Below are 12154 nucleotides of genomic sequence, written 5' to 3' on the forward strand. Positions count from 1 at the left end.
TACAGTGTTGGTTTTATCATGCTTTATATATGTTAATTAATTTAGCATGTGTTCTGGTGCCACACAACTGGATCTTAACCTGTCATTTTTGGTTTAATAACATGAGTAATGAAACTGGTAAAAATAACACTTTTCAACTAATAAAAAAATAATTTACAATACGTATACAGGGTCTCAGATAACTTTACCAGCAAATGTGATTGGTTTACCACCATTGGAAGTCAGTCATCTCCAGAGGGAAATGATGCAGCCATTAATGCTAATACATTAACACATTAACACTGTGTTATAATTCACAAGCTGGATGAATTCACACACAGTACATTTCCAGCCAAGAGCCTTCAGGCAACAGAACATGACCAGCAAAATCACTGAAATCATAACAGATATTTTGATGGGAGTAGTTTACCTTGAAAAACTGTAATAAGGATTTGCAGTCATGGAATCATTTTGGTTGGAAAAGACTGCTAAAATCATTGAATCCAACTATAAACCAAACACTGCCAAGTCCAATTAAATCATGTCCCTAAGGGTCACATCTACACATTTTTCAAGTGATGTCAAAAAAAAAAAGGACATCTGTTACACGTTATTTGAAAAATAGCACCTTCAATATCATAGTGTTATCTAAGGCTGTATCTAAGGCCTTACAGGTTGTAGGGAAAAATATAGTCTAGTAAATACAAAGTCAAATGCTCTAAGCATGCCAAGTCATCCATCCAAGCTTTCTTTATTTAAAGCCCTATTACCTCTCAGGCCATTCCAAAGTACTGTACAATAAAATCTTTGTGCAATACCTTGCTTTTTTTTAATACACAAGGAGCAAAAGAATGTAAAAAGTACATTGCTATCAATGATAGCGATATTGTAGTATAACAGTGTGTGCTTTTACTATCACTGATAGCAAATAATCCCTATTACTTGATTTTTCTTCCTTTCTAACATCAATATTGGAGCTGATGATACATCCAGTTCATTCCTAATGCAGTGCTGAGTGGAAATCTTAGTTTATACAAGCATTCTTTCAAAGATAAGAGGAAAATCTTGGCTTCAAGGAAGATTTCCTTAGGTTGGTCAAATTGATAAATTACAAGAGTAATAAGGAATGTAAGAAATACTGATGACATACTGTAGCACAATGTTTGCTACTACTACTAATAATAATAATTCTGCTGTAGTACTTTTAAAAAAATCAATCATAACAATACTATTAGCAATTAATTGCCAATATTATTTAAAGAAAAAAGACAAGTCAAGACAACGCCCAGCACTCTTCAGCACTGGAAGGGAAGAGGCAGGACCATGCAGAGACATCGATGGGGCTCTCGTCCTCTGGAGCTGTGGCTATGCATGGAGGATGACTTAAAGAGACATAAATTGAATAAACACTGACAAAGAAAAATTGTAGGATTCTTAATGAGGACGTATTATAACTATGGAAATTTTCACTACAAACCTCAGAAACACCTTTACAAACAATTTTACAAAAGCAAGTATGGGCATATGGGAAAGCAGACTGTGAGTTAAAGTTTATTTATCCATACATGGTATACTAAACATAAAGATTCATTCTTCAGAACCAAAATTAGGCAAGCCAGTTGTAGCAATTTCCCTTGGTTTTTTCCTCTCTAGCTCTCTGAATTATTCTACTTTGCCTGACAACTACCAAACCTGCACACACTGTGCTCCAGGGAAGGACCATTCTATATGCAGTACTCAGCACCGTAAGATCTCAGATTCAACTGTTACCACAGTACAAAAAGTTTGTAACAAGAAGACTGGACATTCATAACTCTCCTGAAGAAATTAGTCTAGAGGTAGTTTGTACTAAAACATCAGTGTTTATGACAAAAAGTTTTATTTATCTAGGATATATATTGTAGAGTAGGAAAATGCATCTGTAAAATTGGCAGATCCTTGACAGAATGGGGATATGTCATAAATACTGCAATTTTAGCTTCAATTAACATGCCAACTTCTCAGATGAAAACTCATTTTTTTAAAAACCCCTTCTCCATCCATACAAAATATGAAAGGTTCATGGGCATTCATCATACAAACACTTGAAACCACTTCTGCCTCTAAATTCATTTGCACTGAAATGCATGGCTCTCATTAGAGCCAGTACTGTGAAAGATGCTGATTGGACTGGAGATGAGAGAGTCTCTGAACAGCAATGACATTTGGCAGGTTCTTGTCTCCCATGCTTATGCTCACACCATGGTACTTGCCCTGTATCTCAAAACAGGAAAAATTCATGAAGAGTTATCAACCACTGGCAATGTAAGGTTTATTTTTATCATCTTTAGGCTACCTCAATCCTTTCCGCTCTACAAATACTAGCACATAATTCAGTCCATACACCACATGATTTTTTTAAGAGAAACATATATCACAACATGAAGTTCTAGGAGAGGTTTCATTCATTGGATTCAGGGTTCTTTTAGCACTTCTGTCAAAATCTTTTTTTTCAATGCCTACATTGAAAATATATGTAGATACATACAAAGAAACAATATACTATCAGAAGATGATCTATCAAATACCATTAACAAATTTAGCCTTAGATTAAAACATTTCATAAGTCATAAATAGTAAAAAATCATACCAGATGGTAGGTCATCAGAAGGAAACTCAAACAACTTGGATTTGTAAACAGAGTGGAAATGGAAGTCATCCTGTAACAGTAAATAATTGCAAGAATTAAACTGGGAAAAACTAATCCATCTCATGAGCCTTAAAAATTCCAAAGGTTCTTGTTATCCAACACATATACCAGTGAACATGCAAGTTGCAAGGCACCATTCTTCTCCTTTACCCAGCTATAATATGATCACTAACATCACAGTTAATCATCTTTCACTGGAAATATCTGAGTACATCAGAGTGGCTGAGCATGCCTAAAGCTAGGCTTAAGAGAGTTGCCCAGGGAGACTCAATGAGAGTTGCAGGAGATGCTGAACTAGAGTCAAGGATGAACCAGGACGAAAACGATGTAATGAACCCACAGTAGGAAGTGCCAGAGAAGGGGACAGGGCTTCTGTTGCTGGCTCCAAGGGACCCTCATCACCCTCTGTGCTGCACTGCTCTACAGCTAAGTGTTACAGAGTACACACACACATATATATATATATATATATATACATATATATATATATATACCACTGCCTAATTTTTGCCTGTGATGATGGAATCTTACATATGAGGTAAATGAGTGGAGAATGAGGGGATGATCCTTTGGTCCCACAGCCTTACGCCTACCCTGCACCCGTGGATGACTGTAGTCAACAAATACAGCAGGACTACTGTAAGGTCTACTTACATCTGAAGTGTAGTTCTCATCTGGCTCAATAAGGTAAGTATGATTTCCATCATAGAACATCCCACTGTCAAGAGCAGGAAATACAAATACTGATTTACTAAACAAATACTGGTGCAACATGGAATTAAGTTTAAGAAGTTCATATACTCTAAAAATTTAAATATTTAGAAAAGGAAGCAGTTAAAACTGGTTTCAGGAACTGAATGCAATTTCGGATCAAACTTTTGTTTCTTCACTTCAGAAAGAAAGATTTTCTCCTGTGGTGAAACAGACTCTTCTTTCTTCCACAAACCTTCTCTACAACATATACAAATACCAAAAAATGGACTAATTTAGCCAACTGAAAATCCAGCTCAAAGCCCCCACTCCCATGTAAGAGATATCTACCTTCAACAGATAAGTAAACGACCTGTCTTTATGAACATGCATACTTGGAACATAAGAATAGCTTTCCTCAAACAAAAAAATGTTATTTAATTGAATTAAACTTAGGTTTTAATGGGTTTTATTAACTCTTTCCTCAGCATTTCACTTAAAGATAGTGTTGATACTAGTATTACAGTAAGAGCATAAAGTCAAAGAGTATTTCTTATATCACTACCAATCTGATCTTCAAGCAAATCAGCATATTTTTTTAATAATTTTGCCTTTATTTCAGTGGCATACATGCATGGTTGGGATTAGGTTGTATCAGCCTGTCCCTTTCAAAGGGCCACTACTAAGGTCTTTAAGTTTGGCCATAAATATGAACTGCGAACTCAAATTAGGCACATAGCCCTCAACAGCAGCATGAAAGCAAGATTATTTATTTATTTGCATTACTCTTAAAAACACCCAAAATAAACACTGAATTATAAACAACAAAACCAGATACTTTTCTTTTTTCTTATGCAGCAATTTTCCTAATCGGCAAAATTGACAATTACAGAAGTATCTTGGGTTATTGACTGTATAACATATATCAAGTGTGAGTATGAGTAATTTCAAAAATTTAAAGCTGTTTCACCATTCAAATTACTTGTGCCTACTCTTTAGAAATAAATACTGTCTATACAGCTTAGGTGAAATATTCTAGCACATGCTGAAGCTTCTTTGCTTGGGAATAATGTGAGGTTGGGGAATATCCTGTAGCTTTTTATCAGGCAAAACTTCCTTGTAATTGCAATTTTAGTTAAGCACAGTCTGCAAGACAAAGCTCTATCAGCAAACAGCTTCTCGTGAGACTGCTGCACCCAGCAGCACTGATCTCTGATCAAGTCACTCAACAGTGACAACAGTAACAGTCACAGCTGACCTATAGATCTGGCTTGTCCTCTCAAAGCACTAATGGTTCTTTTCCAAACAACTTCAACAGCCCGGTGTGCTGTGAATAAACCCCATGCCCATGGACGTGTTAGAGAGAAACCAACACCAAAACATGGGCCATTTCAAATACCTGCATTTTGATGATGTATAGTCTTCAAACAATCAAACTTGTAGCCATGAAAGACAAATTTGCAGCAGTAACGGCAGTTTTAACACTCACCACCAGCTGGCAGCAAAATCCCAGACCTGCCTGCTGCCTGTGCCCTCTCCTCCAAACCCAGGGCTGCCTGACTATAGCTTATTTATATCCCAGCAACCGCTGTGTTTTGCATTCAAAGTCTTTTTTGTGTTAACCCATAGGAAACCGTGGTTACTGCACATCCCACAGAAAACAACGACAAAAATCCAAACAAAACGGCTCGCTGGAAGTTAAGGTTGCAAAGGTACCTTTGTCATTAGTAAAGTCATTAAGAGAAGACATTCATAATTGTAACTATTCTGTCAGCCAGTCATCCGATCAATTTAACTAATAAAAGGAAGCACACAAAACGGACATTACCAACAGAAGAACTTATAATTTATGATTAAAAAACCCCAACATTTTCTCACATGTATGAAAAATTCTGCTGTTACTGGCCAAGATCCAGAGGTACTAATATGCAAGAGAAGAGACTGGCATGAACTTCGAGAATATGAAGCCTGTTATTAGATTAAAGGCATCTGTTCTGTCTTATGCACTTCTTAAAATTCATGAAAGCAAATGTCCTGCCCTGTAGACCTTATCAGAAGACAACTCTTCCCAGATTCCCTTATTCCAGCGAGGCACTCCAAACTGTGGTTGAAGCTAAGGAACTCTGATTGCCAGTGTGAGTTTCTAGTAATTACTTATCATTTAAAGTCGAGTGTGTAGGAACTAGCTGTAATGACAGAAATGCAGTTTCAGAGAACGTGAGTTTAATACAGCTCAGGAAAGCACTACTTTCTCATACTGGATGCTCTAATTACCAACATGCTAGAGAAAGGCTGTGAAGGATAACTCTGCTGAAACTTTATTGTAACAGGAAAAAAAAAGGGGGTGGGGGAGGTTGAGGAGGGAAAGATAACTCTCGAGAGAGCTTAATCACACAATTAAAAAAATGCATCATTTTTGACGCATCATTTTGACCGATTTGAATATCAGGCCATTTAAGAATACAGAGCAGCAGGATGCTCAGTCTTAAGAATAAGCCCACAAAAAGAGGGCAGGGAAGGACAGATGCAGGCTCTCCTTCCTTCCTGTTTTTTCTCCTAGGAGTTAGCAGGGGCCAAGACCTAATGGATCATTGCTAATGGAAGCCATGCAGTGGCTCAGGATGCATTAGGATGCTACTATTTTTAGTCTCACTGTCCATACTGAAACTAGGTTCAAGTTTCTTGAGCTGCACAGCTGTTAATCAGGTAAGTGCAAGGATGCAAGCCTTCTGCATGCATTCTCATCCTTCCTAACAAAGAACATACAAGTATAAAAGAAAGACACTGCTTAAATATACTACTAAATAACACTACTTAAATATATGTACTTATATGGTTGATACCAGAACTACAGAATAGCTGAAGATAGACAACAGGCTGAAGATTTCCATCAGCTAAGCCCCGTTTCTGCAGAAAAAGGCAAAGCTCACATAACCTCCACACAGATTCACTTGCTGCTGTGACTTTTCAAGCTGATCTCAGTATCAAAAGTGCTGAGATCCTGTAATTCCCAGATGCAACAGGCACTGAAGTTGCTTGGTTGCTCTGAAAACCTGACCAGCATCATTCAATAGTATCAAAAGTAGACAGGTCCAAAAGCTGTACAATCAATAACACAGCTTAATGTAACCTTCAGATGATAGATGCTTTAATTATATTATCACTAAAATTATGAAATTCAAAGCAAAATTATTGCACCATTTTATATCTTTCCTTCTAGATTTTTCAAGATTTTACTATATCAAAGGTATTATTCAATGCCACAACTTAAAGTCAGCAATTCTGTTTAAAAAAAAAAAAGGATAGTACAAAATAAACTCTAAACTGACATTTTCTTTGTAAAGAAATTAGAAAAGAAAGATAATATACATCATTGTAGCAAAAAGAAAAGACATAATTTCCAAATGGTATTTTTTTCATTCTTGTAGAATAGGATGTTTTCAGCTACTTCTACTCTGCTGTCTCTAATAAATTATCCTAAAACAATACCTGGCCACTGCCATAAGTACTCAGTTTGAAAAAAAAAAAAAAATTCTGAAGGTTGTTGAGTACTTAATATTGGTGACAAACTAGTAGGAAAATAAATAGCATTTATTTTACTATATACATATATTATTTTACTATAAATAGCTTTACTTTCCTTCAAAGAGTAATAAAAAAAGGCCAGTAAAACCAAAACAGCAAACTTACTGTAATCCATGGCATGTTGACAAGGCAACAAATGATACAGGATTTCCTCGAATTTTTCCCTGATAATAGCAATGTTCTCCTCCCTGAAATTGGAAATTGAGACTGTAAATCCACAGTATCACACACCATGCTGTCAAACACTGTTTTTCCATAAACACATATCCAAGCCACTCACATGACACCAGGAATTGACTATCACTCACAAGGGTGTTCATCCCATCTCCTTTTAGTCATGCTTTCATACTTAGACAAACACCATCCTGACATGTTACACCGAATGGAGATATTTTCAGTGTGAAATCCCTGATATCCTGAGACAGATTTCAGAGACAAATTACTCCAGAAGTGCTTATCTGTCTTCATTGACCAGGAAGAGTTGGAAGTAGGGGGCTTAGGCTCAGCATCTGCTCTGCACATGGCTACATCAGCCAAGATGAACTCTTCTCTGAGGGTAAGGCAATTTCCTTCTTCTGAGGAGAAAGGTATTTTACCAAATAATAACCACAGAATCACAGAATATTCCAAGTTGGAAGGAAACCACAAGGATCATCGAGTCCAACCTTTAGCCCTGCACAGGACCATCCTCAAGAGTCACACCAGGTGACTGAGAGTATCATCCAAACGCTTCTTGAACTCTGTCAGGCTTGGTGCTGTGACCGCTTCCCTGGGGAGCCTGTTCCAGTGCCCAACCACTCTCTGGGTGAAGAACCTCTTTCGAAGATCCAAACTAAACCTCCCCTTACACAACTTTAAGCCATTCCCTCAGGTCCTATGACTGGTCACCAAAGAGAAGAGAGTAGTGTTTGCTCCTCCTCTTCCTCTCATGAGGATGTTATGCTTCATTAAAAAAAAGAGTAAATCAGAAGTAGTCACTAGGGTAACAAAAATAATGGAAAGTCTAAGAGCAACTAAGCAGTAAAGAAATACAACGAAAACAAATATCTGCCTCTTCTGCAAATAAAATATACACCTTTCAAATCAAATCCAGCAGACCCTATTCAAAAAGTCCCCCGAGTTTCACTGATAAGGATGGAAGCCCTACTGCATGTGCACCAAATCTGATCAGTATTGAACCATGTCAATACTTGTATGCAGAATTAGAAAAAAAATCCAAACTTCCCTTAAATTCTCACTGTCACTCTACCCTTCAGAAGAACTTACCTATTAGTGCCTTACCAAATTCACCTATGTTGTAATGCACTAATGTTGATTAAAGGACTATGAAGGAGATTTTCAGTGCGCTTTTTTTTAATAGCATTTATTTGCAAATACTTGTTTCATCAAATGTGTAAATAGTCTACCTAGCCTAATGTACCCAGCCATGTGAACATTTATGTCCATTTACTGCACAGAGGGAAAGGCATTACAATTACAGCTTTCTCAGAAGCCAGCAGACACTTGCATGATGCATAGCACAGTCATTTTAGACATCTGACATTAAATGCTATTGCATTTTATGTTTCAAACATGAAAAAAATTATCAAGATGAGGCAAAAGGCGAGAAAATACATAGAATCTGTAGGTAGTTTTGTATTTTGATTGGGAAATCCTGTTCTGTTTTCTACAAGATGAGCAAACTGTTTTTGAAAGCAGCTACGAAGTATGGATGCCACTGGTATGAGGTGTTCTCCTTACGAGAGAATAGGAGCATGGCTGCATGCAGGGAAAAGGACTTGACCTCAGCCTGATCACTGGAAATTGCTAGTTCCTCTTCAGAATCTTCACTGGAGGGTCCGTGCATGCTATGCTGGTGCCGGACCCCAAAGCACCAACGCAGAACACCCGAGGCACCAACAGCAGCAGCACTGCAGAGAAATGCAACTCCTGACCCAACAGATTACAAGTGACACTATTTGGCAGGCTCGTTGCTTCACTCAGCGAGAGAATCCCTGTGGCATAGCTTCTGTTAAGTGTTACACTTTCCCCCCCCCACCCCAATTTCATTTCATCTCATTATTTCCTCTCTTCTACATACCACTTTGTCCTTCCACTTGCTGCAGTGACTGCAGCCACCTTCACTGCCTATCTATCTTGGCATCTTTGCCTTTGGTACCGACACAGAACACCTTCACCAAACTGACCTGTACATTAACCACCATGATGCCCATCATGGCACCTCTCTGCTCAGATGTCTGAAAGAAAACTGGTGCCACAGAGGTAATGTTCTGTCTCATGTTGGTGAGAAGCTCTGGGGCTGACCCGCACCAGGCTACAATGGAGTGTCTGGCAGAAGGTGTAAAACCCATCACCCTTAGACCAGCATTTCTCAGGACTAACAAGGGTTTGGGACACAGACCAAGTACAGTGAAAAGGAGGTGGTTTGAGTTTCTGCTTTGCACTCACATGCATTTCAGCCACCAACATCCCAAGTTACACTAGATTTCAGACCCTATATTGTTTTTACTGAAACCTTGGCTCATTTTCTCCATTTTATTCTCCTTTTTTACACCTATTTACTTCTATATCTTAGTTACTTATAGCTCTCTTCATTTGAGATTTTCTTTCTTTCAATCTGTAGGGTGTCCCCCACTACAAGATCATGAGACTACTTAAGGCTTTCAGGTCTTTTTTGGAATATATAAATAAGAAGTAAATAAAGAGAAATTTCAATAAGCAAATAACAAAACTAACAATCAAATTATGTGGATGATCTAAAACCTTATGAGTAATAAAATACTCTCTACAGAGAATTCTTGCAGCAGTATTCCTGTAAAAGATACAACTGGAATAAGTGCATGAATATGGGAATAATGTCGAAAAGACTATCAGTAGGGAGTTGTAGAGAGTTCTAGCTGTGGAAGGATTTTGGAGTAATTACACAAATTGGTTTGTTCTCAGAAAATGTAGTTAATATGTACCAGAAATAGAATCTCAGGCTCCATTAGCTTGCAAACCCATGTTTTTGCAAACAGGAGGAGCATTTTTTCCTTCTAAGAATCCAGTCTGTGGCTCAAAAGTGTGTTTTGATCTTCTTAATGAGAATCAAATAAATGTCCCATGGCAGTACCTTCAAATTAATTTATTCTGTAATAAATCCATGGGAAAAAATTTACGCATACAGATCTAGAAAAGAAAAATATAAGAAAAATGTCTCTAAATTCTTGCCTGGGAAAAATATAACTCAGACACACAACTTCTATTCAATCAAATCAATTCAACTCAACTCATTGATCTACTAAAGTTCATGGTAGTTCTGGTGGAGACAGAAACAACTGGGATCTCCATCTCAGGGACCAATTCTTATCACTACAAAACATTCACTTCTACATGCTGTCATCTAGGGGATGTTTTTTATGTATGTACTTATGTTCCTATCACCATAATGTAAGTCCCTTCAAACCAGTTAATAAAATCAACTTCAGTTAATAAAATTTAATTTCATTTCTTCAAATGAAAATAGTTTTCTTTCAAGTACTTATAATGCATTAGTGGTGTGTTGGTTTCTTTCTGAAGAGAACTCTTCAGCATAAGAAATCAGCATAAGATTCAGCTGTCAGGATACTCCTAAGTGAAGTTCTGAGGATTTTTATAATCTCAGCAAGGAAGTAGGAGGTGATGCAGTGACATCAGATGGCACAAGCACTGGATGGCTCTGGGAACAGTGATTACTTGCCACTCCTTACCATGTATCAAGTGGACAAAACATGCCAGTAACATGTGGCATGTGGTGGGAAGGGTATAAATTGTATATTTTCTATATGGAAGACTCATTTTCAACAGTTCACAAAATCAGTGAAGAGAGAAGCACTTAAAGCTACAAATTCTGAGACTAGAAGTGTTGAAGAAACCACCGGATGTGGCTCTTAGTGCTGTGGTTTTGTTGGCATAGTGGTGTTTGGTCAAAGGTTGGACCCAATGACCTTGGAGGTCTTTTCCAACCTTAATGAGTCTATGATTCTATGGTTCTGTACTAAGAGTCAGGGACTCTACAGGTCAATGTTTTCTTTAGGGTACATGTAACTTTGGACAAGAAGTTTACTGTCATTGCCTTCCTGTACTGCTGAGGCTGAAATTATGTTGGGTTTGACATGTACTAAAGCTCTTTTATAGCAAGTGCTGTAAAAAAATACACTGTACTAGAGGAGGAATCACAGTATATGAGAGATGTAAGACCACTAAAGGACTAAATGTAATCATTATTTCTCTCTTCTTTTCCTCTGCTCTTGGAACGACTCCCTAAGGACTAGGGTTGTCTCTCTTCTCTGTTGGTATCTGTAGCATTAAGACAGAAGCTGAAAAAAAGATCTTAATTTTTTTCCTAAAAATATTCTGGCCCCATATGAAAATCAAGACTTCCCCCATAGGGAAGAGTTGAAATCAGCATCAACAGCAGTTCAGTCCAGAACATCAAGGGTGTTTTGTGAAGAGCTATTGGTTTCCTGTAGCTATTAGAGCATCTCTCTGCTCTCTCAAAAGCAGGCAATAATTGCCCATCTCAGCAAATCAAACCTCCACACCCGCCTTTGTCAGCTACTGGGGAATGGTTTTGTGTAAGATAGGAGGAAATCAGACTGCTCTTCTAACGTATGCCAGCCATAAGTGTGAGCGGCACATTTACCGTTTCTGCTCTAAAATTGAACCTGGTCAGTATGGAGTGTGGGAGGAAATTAGGCTAAATGTCATCTCCTATGAGACAAGGTCAGCCTGGTGACAATGCCTGTGACACAAACCTGTAACCCACACAGGCACACACTCACACCATATCCAAGGGCACACTAATGCTACAGCAGAGACAAGTTCAACATTTTTGGCCCCCACGGTGCTCAGCCACTGTTCATGCTGTGGTTTGCATCACGCAAGGCAAATTTTCTGCCAATGCCATTGGCACTCTTGTCCATTTCCTTGCATCAGTAAGTTATCCTTCCTTCATGAAACTTCTCAGCCTTATCGGTGACATCCAAGAGCAATACAAAATATACAGTTGTTTAACAAGGAGTCTATTGAATTGGAGAGATAAAAGTGTAATAACCTCCTACAAAAAAAATAAAATAAAAAAATCAGAATGACCCCAGGGTCAATTAAAACAAATTAATCTTTATGATAGTGGTCATTTTGTGATATAATCTTCATCTTGATGCTTCATTTGCCTAATTATAGCAAAATCCT

The 12154-nt window shown here is 37.8% G+C and overlaps 1 protein-coding gene across 12 annotated transcripts in view; it reads right to left on the reverse strand.

Moving 5' to 3' along the window:
• Positions 1 to 12154, reverse strand: part of ADAM22 (ADAM metallopeptidase domain 22) — a 136668-nt gene that overhangs the window by 54719 nt on the left and 69795 nt on the right. For all 12 annotated transcript variants that reach the window (XM_051802547.1, XM_051802548.1, XM_051802555.1 and 9 more), the window contains exons 5-7: positions 7049 to 7131; positions 3323 to 3386; positions 2609 to 2678 (exon numbers count right to left, since the gene is read on the reverse strand). In XM_051802547.1, coding sequence (XP_051658507.1) covers positions 2609 to 2678; positions 3323 to 3386; positions 7049 to 7131 — 217 coding nt within the window. The remainder of the gene's footprint in view (positions 1 to 2608; positions 2679 to 3322; positions 3387 to 7048; positions 7132 to 12154) is intronic.

This window comes from Manacus candei, unplaced genomic scaffold, assembly GCF_025592945.1.
Source record: "Manacus candei isolate 608988 ecotype Guabito, Panama unplaced genomic scaffold, ASM2559294v1 h1tg000056l, whole genome shotgun sequence".
Taxonomy (NCBI): domain Eukaryota; kingdom Metazoa; phylum Chordata; class Aves; order Passeriformes; family Pipridae; genus Manacus; species Manacus candei.